Source organism: Typopeltis vanoorti, chromosome 16, assembly GCF_054136105.1.
Source record: "Typopeltis vanoorti isolate ZY-2024b chromosome 16, IOZ_Tvanoo_1.0, whole genome shotgun sequence".
Lineage (NCBI taxonomy): Eukaryota > Metazoa > Arthropoda > Arachnida > Uropygi > Thelyphonidae > Typopeltis > Typopeltis vanoorti.
The window spans coordinates 25,429,562-25,447,734 of NC_143564.1; the positions used below are offsets into that span (position 1 = coordinate 25,429,562).

An 18,173-nucleotide genomic window follows, 5' to 3' on the forward strand; every position below is an offset into this window, starting at 1 on the left:
TTTAATTTTTCTATCTTTGCAAATAACTTCACCATATACTTCCTTAGCTTAGGGTTTGCCACTGAGACTCCAAAGTTTGGTTCTTTTTTTCAAATTGTTTAATTGTTGCTTCAATAATGTTTGTATAGTTGAATCTATAGTTTACCTGTAAAAGCTGCTCAACATTTTAATTCATTTTTTGAAACTTCCTTACCTATTGTTCTTTTCAATGTCATATTCATTTTTATCCTACTCAGAACTAAGTAATGATCACATCTAATTTAAAATCTTCTATACACTCTTGTATTCTTAATGAGCATGAAAATATTACTATTAACAATGACATAATCAATCAGGCTTTCCTTATTTCTTTGCAACTTCTCTCCATCTGAACTTGTGCACATCTATATGTTGGAACATGGTATCAGGAATGCCTAATCTGCATCTTGAGCAGAAGTCCAGCAGATACCATTATCATTAACCTTGCCCTTTGCTCCAAATTTTCTCAAATTGTTCCTATATTCCAAGTAAATTATTCCTACTTTGCCATTTAGATCTCCAACAGGAACCTTTTTCCATTTTCTTTAAGTCAACTGCCTGCTTCAATGACTCAAAAAATTCCTCCACTTCTTCCTTAGGAGAAATTTCTGTGGAAGATAGGCATAGAAAAGTTTCATAACTCTACTTGAAACTGCCATCTAATCAAGAAGTTTATCCTCATGTTTGGCATTGAATGCTATTGCTGATTCTTCCTTTCCATGATTATTATTGCCTGAATATAACATCCTATACTTAATATTTAGCAAGTTCTCAGCTGTTTTTATCTGCTTTGTATCAATAATGATAGTTATGTCCATATGGTACTTTTCCCAGTTCTTCTGCAAGTTTGATTTCCCTTCTATTAATATTCATTATACTGATGGTTTCTACCTTCAGTTCTTCTGACACTGGGTTATTCTTCTTCCTTTAGATCAGTGGTTCCCAACCTTTTTGACTCGTGGAGCCCTTTTTTAGAATCAATTTCTATGGTGGAGCCCCTTAAGTCCATACAATAAACTCAGTTCCTCCAATTTAATCATTACATCCAATTCAATTCAAATACATATTCGTTCATTACTCGTTATTCAAAATTTTTATTATTCATTATAGAAGACAATTCCTATTTAATTTTACTAACTACAGTGCAACAGTAGGCAACGAGTAGAACAAAACACACCCTTTATTAATGAACACTTACTAACTACACAACTAAACACTCACAAAGAGGTCAAACGCACAGAAAACTCGCAGAAGAATCGCTAAGAAATCACAATGTTATAGCTATGAAAATTCACTGTGAAGTGATTGATTCTACTTTTTGTTTCTTATTCTTTAATTTCATTCAATTTTTATTTATTTTATTTCCCTGGAGAGGCCGTGGAGCCCCTGGGAAGTGCAACTGGAGCCCTCAGGGTTCCACGGAGCACAGGTTGGGAACCACTGCTCTAGATGATATACTGGAGTTTGTTTCAGTAAAATAGCTAACTTTCTGCCTTGGTTCCCTGACAAAAATAATCATTGCCTGGTTAAACCCTTGTTAAACCAGGCAATGCCCCAGCTGGCATGAAATCCATTACATTGTACCATCATATGCTGGGCTCCAGAAATACAATTTAAATCTACTAGCCACACAAAAATTATACTCACCCAAGGTATTGGTCTACATTGTATAAGTATTGTTACAGTTTTTTTTTATGTTTTTAAATAATAAATAATTGTTATGTTGACAAAGCAAAGTAATATATTCTTTAATTTTCACTATACATTACACATCTTTCCTTCAATGTTGGTTTAAAATGCAAACTACAATACAGTACAGCTCATCACAACTCAGTATGTGTTTTCTTTCATTTATTGTTCATAATGAAGGGCAAATAAATATAAATTATCCATAAATAATAATTTAATAGGAAAGACTAACTACTCACATGATTTGGTCTTTGACTTGCCTTTGCAAGATAATTGTATTTTTTTTTCAAAGAGCAGTATTAAAAAGCCTTTTCATTATGCAAAGAATTCAAGTATTTACTTACATCTAACTTAACACAAGTTATGAGCTGTGTAAATAAAATTAGGACAATGCTATATTACAATTGTGCACCTAATCAAGGGGTAAAGGTATTGGAAGAATAAGAAATATTGATGTAGTGCAGTATTTAATTAAATTCTGACAACTTTAATTTGTGTTTATAATTACCAGTTTATTTTGTTAATGAAATTATATTGTGAGAAAAGTACAACTGTTTCTTTTTTAAAATATATATCGTGATTAGTGTAATGTTGTTTGAAATTTTTTCACTTGGTTATACTATAAATTAAAGATACCAAGAAATTATATACTTGGTTTAATCCTTTATCCAAGTGTAAGCAAACAAAGTTTGCGCCTGAAGTATTTACAGGACTGGGGCAACTCGTATAGGGAAGCAAAGACTTCACATCGCTTGCCTTACTATCCCATAATACAAAGCAAATCTCCTTGCAGACATGTACGAGGGTTGTTTAAAAGTTTGGTAAAAAAATAAGTTAAATACATATTTTTGGAAAAAATCACCTTTATTTCTTATCATAGTCTCCATCGAGGTCTACACATTTGGTACAGCATGTTTCAAATATTTTCACCCCTTTTAAAAAGTAGGATTTCTCAAATTGTACAAAATAGTCATTGATATCCTTGTTCGAAGAAACTTTTTTCCCACCGAGTCAAATTTTTAAGTTTGGGAACAAGAAACAGTCACACGGGGCCAAGTCCGGAGAATACAGTGAACGTGGAACCAATTCGAACCTAAATTCAAGCAATTTTGTCATTGCAACATCCGATGCGTGGGAAGGTGAATTGTCTTGATGAAAGAGTACTTTTCTGTGTGCCAATCATGGCCATTTTTTCTTCAGTTCTTCTTTTAAACAGTTCAACATGATGCATAATAGACTCCTGTTATTGTCTTACCCTTTTCCAAATAGTCTATCATGATAATTCCTTGGGAATCCCAAAAAACAGTGGCCATCACCTTCCCAGCTGACAAAACAGTCTTCGCTTTTTTCGGTGCTCTTTCACCAGGCATTGTCCACTGTTTTGACTGCTGATTGGGCTCAGGTGTGTAGTGGTGGATCCAAGTTTCATCTACAGTCACGAATCGATGCAAAGTATTCTGTGAATTGCGATTAAACATTGCCAAACACTGCGTTGAAATGTATGTGTGTTTTTGATTGACAGTCAACAATCGCGGCACCCATCACACACACATATCTTTCTCATGTGCAATTTTTCGTGCAAGATATTACACACCCATTCAATTGAGATGCCTATAATCTCAGCAATCTCACGCACTTTCACTCAGCGGTCTTCCATAACAATACCATGGATTTTGTCAATCATTTCCTTCGTAGTAACCTCAGTTGGGAGACCGGAGTGCACTTATCTTCGATAGACGTATGACCATGTTTAAATTCATTTATCTCCAAAAATAAATAGTCTTTAATGCTGGTGCAGAGTCCCCATGAACTGCATGTAACTCGGCTTTGATCTACACGGCCATCCACTTCTTCAAATAAAAGTGTTTCATCACTGCACGAAACTCGTTTTTCTCCATTTTTATGAAAAATGTGAACACGGTCATTTTAAAAGTTTGCATCTGAAAATACTTCTGATGCAAACTTTGTTTGCTTACACTTGAATAAAGGATTAAACCAAATACATACTGTATTTTTTGTCTTATTTATGCAAATAAGACAAATACATACTGTATTTGTCTTATTTGCATGAGACAAACCCTACTTGTTCGAACCCAAAATTAAGAAATCAATATTTTAAACATAAAACAGAACACATTTGATATTTTTTTAAATATTCAGAGGATATTTAGTAATTAGGTAATATTTTAAAGATACATACTAAGATGCATTTTCTGGACTAACTTGGTTCATGTTCTCATGGCCCTTCTCTCCTCATGAAGTTGAAACACCATTTTGCCTTTCCTGTGAAATCAACAATGTTCATTTCTCTTGCAAATTCTCTTGTTTCTTTTTGCCTCATATTGAAACTTGGTTAACACACATATCCCACTCTGGTGCTGCTCCATAATCCAAGTCTTAAGCCTCTGCTCCAAGTTTGGCCATTTTGCTGGTTTTTCTCTTAAGGCCCTCTTCTTTTTTGCCATCTTGAGTAGTTGTTCTTCCTGTTTTCTCCACTATCTAATCATACACTCAGTGGGAGAAAGTCCAAACTGTCTCTCTGAAGCTTTATTTCCATGTTCGTTTGTGTAATTGATGACTTAACTTGAACTTTGAAGAATATGACAATCGTTTTTTATTTTCTGACATTTTTTATTTTGAGCACCAGCCCATTTATGAGCTGGTGCTCAAAATATTGTTAATCCATTAACTTACTGTGCCAACGAGTTGCAGACATACGAATGCTTTCAGAGTTCTGATTGGTTTATTCAGAATCAGCTGTTAATGACATCAATCGACAAAGTTAACAAAGGCTAGTGATTGGCGGAAACCTGTTCATGGAGACAAGGTACTGGCAGTTTTGCCATGGCAACTGCAGGGCTCTCAACTGGCTAACCCCCATGTATAAGACGACCCCCCAATTATTGGTCTAAAAATTTTAGAAAAAAGTATTGTATTATACACAGAAATTAATATTATACACCCCCAATTATTGGTCTAAAAATTTTAGAAAAAAGTATTGTATTATACCCAGAAAGATACAGTAATTTCTTGGTATCTCTAATTTATAGTGTAATGTTGTGGAACTAAATAGGAGAAATCATTTGATTAAAAATTTATTTATTGGAAATGATAACTAATTTAATTCAAATATATTCATGATATGAAAAACTTGCTTGTTTGGCAATGAAAAACTTACTTATTTTCTTGTACACCTGAAATATGTGATATTTACTGTTTTCAAGTAAAGTGCTATAACTATTATTATTATTATTATTATCCTAAGACCCCATGGAACAAGACTTACCTAGGAGGTCCCTTTTGTAATACAGACACATTTCATTATACCATACCATAAACACATTTAAATTCTCTGCAGACACCATGCTCTGAGGCAATGCATTTCAATCATTCACAACTCTCAATGAAAAAAACTTTTCACTCCCCTTCTCTCACACCCTCTCATACAGCTTCTAGGGTTAACCTCTTGTTCTCAACTCAATCTCAAACCATTTTATGTAAACTTCTTCGATGTCAATCCTGTAACAATTCCCTTTACCAACTTGTACATCTCTATCATATCACCCTTCTTCCTCCTATCCACTAGACTCTGTAAATTGCTTCTCAACCCTTCTTCATATTCAATATTCCAGAGATCAGAAACTACTTTAGTCAATTGCCTCTGGATCCTATCCAACATCTCTTCATCCTTTTGAAAACCAGGTGACCAAATCTGTGCACAGTACTCCATATGTGGCCTAATCTAATCAGAGCCTTATACAATAGAACCAGAAATCTCCTTACTTCTCTCTGCATCATTCCCAGAATTTGTTGTATGTCACAATTTGTAATATATCCACTAAATTTTAGATCCTTATCCACCATCAGCCCAAGATCACTTATTTCCTCCACCTCCAACAATATATCCCCATCGCGAGTAAATTCTACATCCCAACTTTGTTTTCCAAATTTTAAAATCTTATATTTTGCAATACTGAACTGGTTATCCAACTCCCATGCACATTCACTCAGTCTATTTAAGTCTTGTAAGGCTGCAACATCTGCTCTTCTATTCATAGTTCATCCCAACTTTGCATCATCTGCAAACAACTGTATATCCACACTCAAATCTTCCCCAATATCATTAACATACAGGTTAAACAACAATGGCCCTAAAACCAATCCTGTGGCACACCACTGGTGACTTTCCTCCTCTGGAATATTGCTCCCCCATACACAACTTGTTTATACCTATCAAACAGCCAATCTCCAATCCAATGCACTAGTCTATTCCCATCTGCTCTAATTTGACTATCAACTTATCATGTGGTAAACTATCAAAAACCTTTGAAAAGTCTAAGTATACTACTGTGTTTTCATCTCCCATGTCCAATTAATTATGGAGACATATTTTTCTCGCTCCATGACTGAAACCAAAACTGGAAGTGTGCCGTGTAGTAGAGAATGGAGTGAATATAACACTATAATATTGCTGTGAGATAAATTAAAGGATTTTTGAAACTCGATTGTGGATATTTATGAAGTCTTGTTATGTTATGACAATGATGGCAGAACAACTGTTGTTGAGGGAAGAAGATATGTGCAGGATGAGTTTTAATTACTATGATAAAACAAACAGTTCTTTCAAATAGAAACAAAAATAAAGTTCTGAACCTTAAAGTAGATAAAAGAATGGAAGAAAATGAAGATGACTTGTTTATGTTATGCCTTTTAGAGAAAAATGACAAAAACATAAAACTGCAAGTGTTTTTGTGATGTTTTAAAAGTAAGCATTACAGTGCTCAAATTAAAGATCCCAGATCAAATAAAACTTCTTTAATGAATTTGTTAGTACCCACTCACAATTAAAAACTAGACAGTGAATAAGATAATGTTTTAAAATGAGAAAAAAAATTTCAATTATGCAAAGAAAATAATATATTTTGAATGGATTTAGAATGAGAACTGAAAATTCATTTGCCACTTGTTTCTGATAACTTGCCTGTGGTGAGTGAATTTCTGGAGTCCAGATCATATGTATTTGTAATAATTATAATTTTCATATGATGATACAGTGGCTGTGAATCTCTTTTATGGGAGGTATGGCACCATCTTAGTCCCCCAAATTTTATCTGGGCTCGGAACGCTGACGAATCAGACCCAGCTAGGTCTGATCTGGAATACTAACCCAGCAGACCTGGCTGGGTCAATATTCCTGACTGTAATCCGTGTGTGTTCATGGGGCCGGTTTGCCTGCTTGCAGGATGAAAAATCCCAGAAAAACTGGTGGGAAAAACCCTGCTGTCCTGCCCAAGACCGGCTAACTTGGCTATGGCTGAGGAAGAGCCTTAAGCTCCTCACATCGTTGACGGGAATCCAACCTAGGACACTCCTTCCCCAGGCATATGGTTGCAAAGCGCAAAGCCACTAGGCTAACCGTGTGGACTATGTATTTATGATTTAAACCAATAGAAAGTAAAATTTGGTTGGCTAAGCCCAAAATTTACATCCTCGTTTTTTCAGTACCTTGTGAATTCCTACTAAAGGGATGTACCATATGAAGGTGAGGACCGGACATTAGGTCAGAAGCACCAGTTGGTTCTCCACATTCCTCAAAGGTGATGTGAAGGTTTACTGCGAGTTATTTGACTTCGATCCTGAAGCGACCCAATTCAAATCATCCAAAACTTTCAAATGCAATCAACCAGGTATATAAAAGTTTGTTTCTTCAAAAAATTCATTCCAGATATCTATAATCTGCCCAAAACTTCTCCTGTATAATCTTCTTGTTAACTCATTTGCAATCATGGCCTTTCTTCTCAACTGATTACTATCATACTGTGTCAGCAGACTCACTATCTTATCCCTTTCTTTCTTTCTTTATTTTTTCAATTGCTCCATTAACTCTTTCATATCATCTCTCATTGCATATTCTCACTTTTGAAAATCTTGCCAAAATTCTGCTGAATTTTGGCAAGTGCTCACTTGCTGATTTTGAAAAGAGAGAATACAATAAAAATAAAGTAAAATTACAGTGATCAAAGATGCAGAGAGAAACAGGAAAGATGATATATCAGTAATTTCTTGATTTCCATAAAAAAATGTGGTCTACATAAAAATTGTATATAATAATAGTATTATTACTAGTACTACAACTGATGCTATTACTAATACTAATGATAATAAATACCTCCTTAAGCTCTGGAGATTTTCTTTTTAAGTCTCCTGCCATCACTAAAACTGACTTAAGTGCACGAAGTCCAAAATCATAATGATACTGTTTTGAAAGTTGTTCTCTTGATAATTTATATAGTACAGTCATTTTTTTGGCTAATACCTAAAGTCAGAAAAAATAGAAAATATATACTTGGAAAAATCACTTTCAGTCACAGATTTGAATGTTTTATTCTTATTTTAACTCTTATTATACCACAGAAAATTTCAGTACCAAAATCAGTATACCACAATTTCAGTACCAAAATCAGATTATTATAACATAAACTGATATACAGATAATTCTGATTTACATGAATTCACTTTTACTTGGTTTTTGCAGCCACTGTATACATATAAGTTATGACATTGTCTATACATTTCTATTCACTTGCACATATGCACAGTGTACAAATCATATTACTCAGCAATTAAAATTTCTATTCAAAATACAATTATTATTATTATTAACATCTGAGTCTCATTGTAGGAGGTACACACACTATTGCACACAATGCTCATCCAACTGTGGCTTTAACTGATTCAATGTATCTACATTCACAGCACGCTCAAGTAATGAACTACACTCACCAACCACTCTCCATGCAAAGAATCTTCTGCTCAAACCCTCCTTATACACTTTCCATGATGGTCTCTTGTTCTACAACCGCCTCCAATTCTATGTAAAATTTTCTCTATGTCAACCTGATAACAAATCCCTGACTAGCTTATATGTCTCAATCATATCTCTCCTCCTTCTTCTATTCAAGAGACTTTGCAATTTATATTCTCTGAATCTGTCCTCATACTCCACATTCCAAAGACCACTGACCATCTTTGTGACTCTTCTCTGGACCCTTTCATCCTCATAATAAATCATTCATAATGTTTGTTATGAGGATCGGCTGAGGGAGCTTGGACTGCAGAGTTTGGTGGATAGAAGAAGGAGAGGTAATGTGATTGAGACTTTTAAACTGTTGAGAGGTGGTTACAGGGTTGACAATGGGGAGTTTTTTCGCTTGGTCAGTGGGAAGGAGACATTTTCCTCCCTCAATGAGTCTTGATAGACTAGTGTTTCTTAGAAAGGACTTCCCACTATGGGTCTTTTGACTCCATGGAGGCCTGAATAATAATAATAATTACATCCTCATCATCATCATACAAACCAGGAGACCAAATCTGTGCAGAATAATCCATATTGCTGATCAAGCCCTTATATAATAAAACCATAAATTCTTCATTTTTGGAAATAAAGGTCTTCCATATTATTGCCTCAATCCCAAGGGCTCTTGTCTCCTCAACTTCCTCTGAAATTTCTCTACCAAGAATATACTTTGCATCCCATTGTGGCCTACCAAATTTGATACTCTTACATTTTACAACACCAAATTTACATTTCCATATAGTTGCCCACTCATTCAATCTATTCAAGCCTATATAGCCACAACATCTGCTTGATTCCTCATCACTCTTTCTAATTTTGCATCATCTGCAAATAGTCAGATGTTACTATTTACCAGTTACCATTACCCATACATGGTACTAATGTACTATAGGTTGATCAATCAACCTCTCATGAATGGGCTCAACATTAAAAAAAAAAAAAAAAAAATCCACTCCAATATCATTAGTATAGAAGATAAATAACAATGGTCCGAAAACAGAACCCCCCCCCCCCTCTGCAATACATTAGTATAGTTCGCCCACCGATCAGAGATCCTTCGACACTTCTGGGCATGTCAGAAAAAGGAGAATCCATTCCGATAATAGGGTAATCAATCTGTCTTCTGGGATTAGTTTGTTTATTATTACAGGTCGGAAAATTTAGCTTTTCTTTTACGAACATTGCTGTTTTTAAAGTGTAACTATTTTGCTTGTATAATAGTTGGAAAAATGTACATAGAGTATTAATAAAATTAAAAAAGGTATAGCATAAAACAAAAATTTAACTAAGTTTATTTTAAGAAAGTTTTCTATAAAATAAAAATAATTACAGAAAAACAGAAATTTTTTCAAATGAACTTAGATATTCTAAACTTACAGTTGAGAGAACTGAAACACTTTAATATCCTAAACCAGTGGTCACCAAAGTGGTTGATATCAACCCCCAGGGGTCGATATAACATTGTTAGGGGTCGATTCAGGCTCAGGGGTTGATAGAAAAATATAAGACATCATTATATGGGTAATATTTAATTCGGTTAACTTGGATTACCTCCATCCTGAATGACAATGCAATTAAGAGTGAATCGTGGAAATAGTGACATGAATAGAACCTGTAAGATGGAGCAAGGTCATGAAAACAGTTACAGAGGCCAATCACGTAGGCCAAAATAATGTATTTACCAATAAACGGATGTCCGTGGTTCCTGCCCGTGGTACATCCTATATTTACCTATAGGAAGATTGCATTATTATTATTTTATTATCTAAATTAAATTTTATATTTTATATATTATTTATCCCTCCTATCAAATATTAATGTTAATAAAGACGTCAAAAACAAAAACGTATCCCTTTGACATTAAGCCAATATAATAATATATACTATATTATACATACAAGAAACACTGTAACTATAAAATAAACAATCTAAAAACTCACATAAGTGTCTTTTTTGCTTGTCTTGTCATAATTACATAATAGTAAAATAGAGGGAGCCGATGAAAAGTCAAGAAACTCTTGAAGGGGTCAACAGTCAAATAAGTTTGACGACCCCCTGTCCTAAACTGATTAATTATTTATGACTTGTTGTGACTCTTTTAATAAACCCATGCAAAAAAAATGTTGGAAAAAAATACCATTTTCAACTCCTTTTAATCTTCAGAGTCATCTTAATTGATGTCCGAATCACCATCACTTAGACTTAAACTGATCACCAAAGGTTTGCATAATTCTTCGATAATTCTGTCTCTGTCCCAATACATATTTTCCAATGAGGTGACATGAAAGCAATATTTTCCCCACTTTTGAAATGTAATACTTTCAATCGCCTGTTCTGAAAGCTTAAAAAGTTTCGACATGTCAATGTCCCCAGTTACATTGTGATGGAGAATGAAACTTTTCACTTCTTCCCAAATATACTCAATAGCATTAATATCGCAATGATATGGTGGTAGCCTCAAAGCTAGAAATTCATGCTCTTTGAGCATCGTGTCGAATTTAAATAGTTTAGTTGTGGGCGAGTATCTTTTGACCAAATTAAACAATTCAATTTTTTGCATATCTGGGGAATGAGAAATGTTATTTGCAGAGAGCCAATCCATAAGAACTTGCTTCTTATTAGACCAATTTGGAACTTTGTTTAATCGAATAGAGTGATATGAAGGGTTATCAATTATAACAACAGCATTTTTAGGAAGGTTTGGAATCAGTTTTTCTTCTGCCCACTTTTCGAAGATCATAGAATTCATTTGCCCATGGTAATCTCCAGTAGTTGAATTGGCTTTGTATAGTAAGTTTGAATTCGATAAAGAAACCATTTCTCCACCCACACACAAAATTATTATGCGCTACGAAGCATTTCTGGTTTGTAGCACTCCACATTCTTCTTTAGACTGCCAACATTTTCCATAAGTTAAATTACTATCAATCCAAGTTTCATCTAGATACACAATCGGTCTTTTCTTCTCCTTGAAACGTCTTATTGCTCTCAAATACTGCGTTCTTGATAAAACACTGTCACTTCGCTCCATGATAAGTTTCCTTTTATTCTGGGACTTTTTAAAACAAAATCCGATTTCATGAATTATTTTCCTTAAAGTTTCTCTTTTCCAAGGAAAATTAAATTTTTCTTTAAGCACAAGAATCAATTTCGGAACAGTTGGCACACTTTTCTCGACCATGTAAAATTCGTGAATAGTTCTTCTTATAACGTCTACATCAAAATCATTCAAAGCTACGGTTTCGATGGTTTTCTTTCTCGAGCACTTTTTTTTAGGAGATTTAAATTTTGGCTTACCTTCACCTTTTGATTCCCTACGAATTCTTTTAACAGTCGACCCCGATACGCCTGCAATTGCATTTGCACATTTTATGACTTGAGAAAGGGGAACAAGGAGATGGCCTTCTGATGATTCTTTTTCACAGAATGTCAGCACATTATTCAATATTCTTTTGCAAGAGCTACTGAAACGTTTAACAACAGAACTTGTTGACTGTACTGGATCCATCATACAAATTAATAATAAAAAAATAATGCAAAAAAGTGACAACAAAAATCAAGCTACTATATACTAGTACAACGACAGACAAGAAAGCACGTGATTTCACATGTTGGGGACCAATTCATACATCCTTCATTTCTTTCTCCCCTTCAGCATGAATTGACTATTCTTGGCAAAATGCCAAGGAGAGACCTACAAACGGTGGGCATACTTATACACTATTAGTGACTTTCCTCTTCTGATATACAGCACTCCCAACTTGTTCATATCAAGCTGAGAGTCAAATGTCTGTCCAACCCATTACTGTATCATTCATCTTCATCTGCTCCAGTTTAGTTACCAACTGGTGGTATGGAAATCTATCAAAAGTCTTTGCAAAATCTAAGTATATCACTGTAACAAGCATCTCGTTATCCAATATTCATCATCTTCTTATAGTACACAAGCAAGATGGTGAAACATGAACTCCCTTTAACAAACCTATGCTGACAAGTACAAAAATACCACAGTTATCAACCCACCTTCATATCCTAGCTCTCACCAACCTCTCCAATACCTTAACTACCCCTCCAGATATGCAGGTCGGCATATAATTTGTAGACTTGGCCTTATAACTACCTTTGTGAAATGGAACAATTTTACCTTTCACTCCTTTGGGATTTGTGCTGTTGCAAGGATGTTGTTGAACTGGTGGCTCCAAGTTGATACTAATGCCCTTGAATATTCCCTTAAGACATGTGGTGTTATGCCATCATGCCTCATTATCTTACTGACATCTAGCTTACTTAACTCCTCACATACCTCTTGCTCATTCACATATAATTCTTCTTTCATTTTATTCTATACACTTGAACTTCTCCTGATTTTACTCTGAGGATGAAACACCCTTATGAACTGTTCACTGAGTACTCCAAGTATATGTCCTCTGCAGCAGTTACCAATCTACCGTTTTCGCCAATTAACATCATTGTGCCATAATCCTTCTTCTTTCTATCTATCACATGCCACAACTATCTTTCTTTGGCTTAATTTGCTCATTTCTGCTCATACAGCATTTCTGCTGTCCTTAGCAAGTTAGTTACTCTCCAGGCCTGCTCTTTATCCTCTTCATGCAACTGATTATTACCATTATTCATCTTGTTCTGCCTCTAAAGTGCCTCTTCTTCTTCTTCCAGATTTCATGCTTAATTCCCCTCATTCATCTATTTTACTCCTGCCTCATTTAACCTTTTGACCTTAGGAATACGTTCACATATTGATGTTGTGAAGTATTTCTTTATCGTCCCCAAGTAGCAATTATTTCTTTCCTGCTTTACTCTTTATTCCATGCTATAACTCAAATCTATTTCCAAAGCTTCTCATAATCACCAGCCTTGTAATTCCACATATATATCCTTTCTTCAGAGAAGTCTTCACATGGCTAGCCACAACCCAGGTGATTACTCTCACCAACTGGAGGGTAATGCAAAACCCACTCAATTAAACTAAAATGTTTAATTCCCACATGCCCCCTTTTATTTGTTAAATAAAAGAGGGCATGCGGGAATTAAACTGCCCTTAGTTGTCTCTTAAGAATTCAAGAAATTAATTTTTCTAATTCCCAAAGTATTATTATTGTTATTATTATGACACCTCCATGGAGTCCTGAGACTCATCGAGGGAGGACACCTACTCTACAGCTCTCCGTCTGCACTACTTCATCCACCAACTACTACCATCATCATCTACACCAACGCCATCTACCATCCATTCATCAACCGTTCACCAAGCCAAGTTGCTTATACATTTCTTCATAACTATCCTCCACATTTCCTGGCCTATAGCAACATCCAACTAAATATCTCCTCCTGTCAATCTCCATCTCACAGCCTCAAAACCATTTCTACTATTTCTTCTTTTTCATGCCTACCTTATATGTGTGTAATTCCCCTGCTAACATCAGGTACACTCCCCCCCCCCTTCTCTTTCTTTCTATCCTGGTGAAAAAGATTGTATCCCTCCATTTCTATTTCCATTAGGCTATCATCCTCATTTAACAATGTTTTACTTATTTCCACAACTTTTGCATGAATAAACTCATTCAGTGAAACAATTTCATCTCCCTTATTTCTCATGCTCCTGGCATTTGTAAATAAATAGAGCAGTTCACTTTTAGGTCTTTAATCCGTCTTATTCAAGCCACCTGTTGGTTGTGATTTGCCCACAGTACTTACCCTTGTCTAATCACCTTTATCACCGCTAACCCCATATAGCTCCTCAGTCTTGACTGTCTCTCTCACATTCCAATCCAGTCCACCCCAACTCCCCCCCTCTCATGTTTCTATTCTTCATGCTTTCCCATTCTCTCTTCATCTCCCACACTACTAATATTTCCAGTTCTACTCTCCTGATGTTTCACTTCACCTCTTACTGCCTCTAATCTCTTGCATGCATCACTCACTGCACTTCATTCTAGCAACAGTTTCTCCCATTTAGCTCCAATGTTACTGAAATGCAATCCATCACTTTCCTACAAATCCGTTCTTCCTTCAAATTCATGAGAGAGATCTGCAAACTGCATTTCCCTCTCCTCACACAAATCTGCCAACATATACATACATCTTCAAGGCCACCCTTCCTAATTGAGTTGTGGGGGCAGCAGCTGCAAGAGGAACTTCCAATGGTCATGATCCTCCGCCACCAAGCTCAGGTGTTCTGGTGGGATTCCCAAACGAGTCCACCCAAGGTTTTGGATATAATCTATCAGCGAATCCTTGGCCTTCCACCCTCTGACTTGGCAAAGAGGGCCTGCTGAGGGAGCCTCTCTTGTGGCATTCTGACCAGGTGCCCATACCAATGTAACTGTGATCTCTCAACATGGAGAAGCAGCGGTTGAGTATTGAGGGTTTCCTGAATTGCAGAGCTTCTGACTCTGTCGAGTCTTGTCAGCCCCGTAACCCCTCGAAGGAACTTCATTTCAACTGGCTGAATTCGTGTCCACATTCTTTCGGTCATTACCCAACTCTCATAACCATAGGTGAGGATGGGGACATAGACTGTATTGAAGACAGCCACCAGCTTTGCCTTCTGGCTTAACTCCTGCTTCAATACTACTGAACGGCCAAGCTCCCGCAACATTGCACTTGCTGAGCCAATTCAAGTATCTAGCTCTACGTCCCACTTTCCATCACTCGTGAATATGGACCCAAGGTATTTAAACTTCTCCACCTGCCTCAGTGGGACTCCACTCACATGTAGAGTGCATTGAGATGGTTGTCTTGAGACCACAAATGTTTCAGTTTTGGCAACACTGATCTTCATTCCGGCTTCTACACAAACAGCTACAAACCTATCCAGGGTCTGCTGGAGGACATCTGTGGAAGAGCTAAGCAGAACTAGGTCATCTGCAAAAAGCAGACGTCCAATGCTACAGCTTCCAATTCTGACACACTCACTGCCTCGGCTGCGCCTATCAATCCAGTCCATAAATATTATGAAAAGGAGGGATGACAGAACACACCCTTGGCAGAGGCCAACGGAGACTGTGAAAGGTTCGGACTTTGTGCTGTTTACCCTGACAGAAAACTCTGGGCATTCATACAGGGACTTGATGGCAGCTAATAGTTGGCCATCCACTCCATACTCCTGTATACTTGCCAAAGCTTATTCTGAGGAACCTGGTCATATGCTTTCAAGTCTACAAAACATGTGTAGACATTCTTTGCATATTCCCAAGATTTCTCAGACTTGCCTTAAAGTGAAGATTTGGTCAGTTGTGCTTCTACCAAGAAGAAAGACACATTGTTCTTCCTGGAATTTTGACTCAACTATGTTCCTGCACCTTCTTTCCAAGCACCTAGCATACACTTTCCCAGGCAGATGCCACGATATGCCATTGCTTTGGTGCTCACCCATATATCCAAGCAGCCTGACACACACACTCGAGTCAGCCAGAGAACACCATCTCGATTTAAGGCTTTTAGCATTTCAGGCCAAATTTCATCATCACCAGCAGCCTTGCCCAATTTTAGCGATTTTATTGCTAAATGGACCTCTTCTGCTGTGAGACTAGTCATTGCCCCAATCTGCACCTCTTGGATGTCCACAACTGCTGGGAGACCTGGGTTAAGAAGGCTCAAAGTATTCCCTCCATCTGTGGAGGATATCCTTCTCAGTTGTTAATAATGCACCATCAGAGGCCATAATTAATAGCACAGGAAAACCTCACTTCACTCGCGTATATCGAATTCATGTTAAGTGAGGTTTTCCTGTACTATTAATTATGATAAGAACCACTACTAAGATCGCTTTCGACCTTTATTGCAGCCTCACCAGTTATACACATCAATAAGGATGTGTGCTGCTTTTTTTAAAGTAAATGTAAAGTAAATAGCTGCTTTGCACTATTTACTTTACACTATGGGATATTAAGGCAATTAATGTGAATTCACAATAGGCTAGCCTCTATGTACAAGTAAAGTAGCCTAGTTATGAAATACTTCATGAGCAAACTTTGCTTGCATACCTTTGAATAAAAGAATTAACAAGACTTTAATTTCCTGGTAAGTTTAATTTAACTTACAACCAAGATAAACAAAACACTCTAGAGATGTGAGGTTAATGTTAGGAACTGTGTATCAGAAAAGTGTGAGAGAGAAGATATAGTATTGAATATATATTGAAGATATAGCATAGCGAGTGATTAATCAGTTAACACAATTTTTTTTACATTATGCAAAATTTTTTGTCGCCAATCTGCAGTGAGTGGCAACACTTTTCAATGTAGTGGCCAGTAGCAGTGCAGTGGGCAGTGGCTGGCAACACTCAGCAGTTGACTGAACGCTATCATTGCAAGAACACACACAATCTCTGTTCTCTTACTCAATCATTTTTCCTTCATTATGTTTTATTTAGCTACCTATAAGGCTTTATTATATTCAGCCCCTGATATGGAAAAGAGCCGTGTGGCAGAGGGTCTTACATCACTGTGTAAATGACCTCATTGGTTTTAATAACCCAGCTGATAACATTATTAAAGAAATCAGCACAATTGGAAAAGAACATGGATTTAATGAACTGGATAATGAAAATGTGAGAAACTTGCTCGATTCCCATTCACAACTGTTAAGCAACTTCTTTACTTAATTTTTTGTAGAAAAGTAGCTCAATCAAATGTTTAGACATTAAATAAAAATTTAGGGTGATTTTATCCTCTAATATAGATTATACATTATAAAAATCAAGTGCATATTAGATCCAGCATGATTTCAAAGCCGAATGTAGAAACTGTGCAAGTTTGGTAAAAATAAGTTGATCAGAGAGCTGAAGGGGAATAAATACAGCCAGTGGCATTTACGAGTTGCTCTAGAGCAGACCATTTAGAAAACACGAATGTTGCCCAGGCATTCATTTATTTGCTTTCCAATTAGTCTATTTTTGATAAGGTCTGACTTAGTATTGAAAGAGAGTTTTGTTCTCTTCAAAGACCAGGCAGAAACCTTATGAGAGCAAAAACTCTCTTTCAATACTAAGTCGGACCATTATTCCCATGACTACTGCTTCAATAGTTGGACCATGGAAAGTCATGGAGGTCCTCCCAGGTGGCTTCCTTGTAGTGCCAAAGGACACGAGACTGTGAACTGATAGGTGAGGGTTGCTCTGCAGCAAAAGAGACTTGTATGATTGTGGTGCAAGTTACAAAGAGGAGAACCGACAACCACAGTATACCTGGAAGGGGTGCCTGTTAGGAAAAGGTCAAGTGTGTTGGCTAATTGGAAGGGATTGTCATGTATTCTGGTAGGAAGACTGATAATTTGAAATAGGTCATTGCAAACACCTCAACATCCCTGCCTGTTTGATCGGTAAAACTAGAGAAGGGGGAGCCAATGTGAGTTGTGGACACTGAAGTCTCCAAGAAGGATGACCTCACTATTGGGATATTTTGACTGCAGAAATTCAAGCTTTAGAGAGAGAGTTGAAGAGTGGTTAACAAAATTTATAGAACGATAGAGAGAGAGAGCGTATGAAAAGAATACGTTGGTTTGGTATAGAAATTTTCAGCCAAAGCAGATCAAACAGTGGGGATTCAAGGATGTGCAGTCTCTGGCATGGTATTGTTGTTCTGATGAA

The 18,173-nt window shown here is 36.4% G+C and overlaps 1 protein-coding gene across 1 annotated transcript in view; it reads right to left on the minus strand.

The window, feature by feature from the left end:
- Positions 1-18,173, minus strand: part of Dhc98D (Dynein heavy chain at 89D) — a 1,285,966-nt gene that overhangs the window by 720,441 nt on the left and 547,352 nt on the right. The window contains exon 31 of the mRNA XM_090406627.1: positions 7,877-8,023. Within this exon, the coding sequence (XP_090262753.1) occupies positions 7,877-8,023 (147 nt within the window). The remainder of the gene's footprint in view (positions 1-7,876; positions 8,024-18,173) is intronic.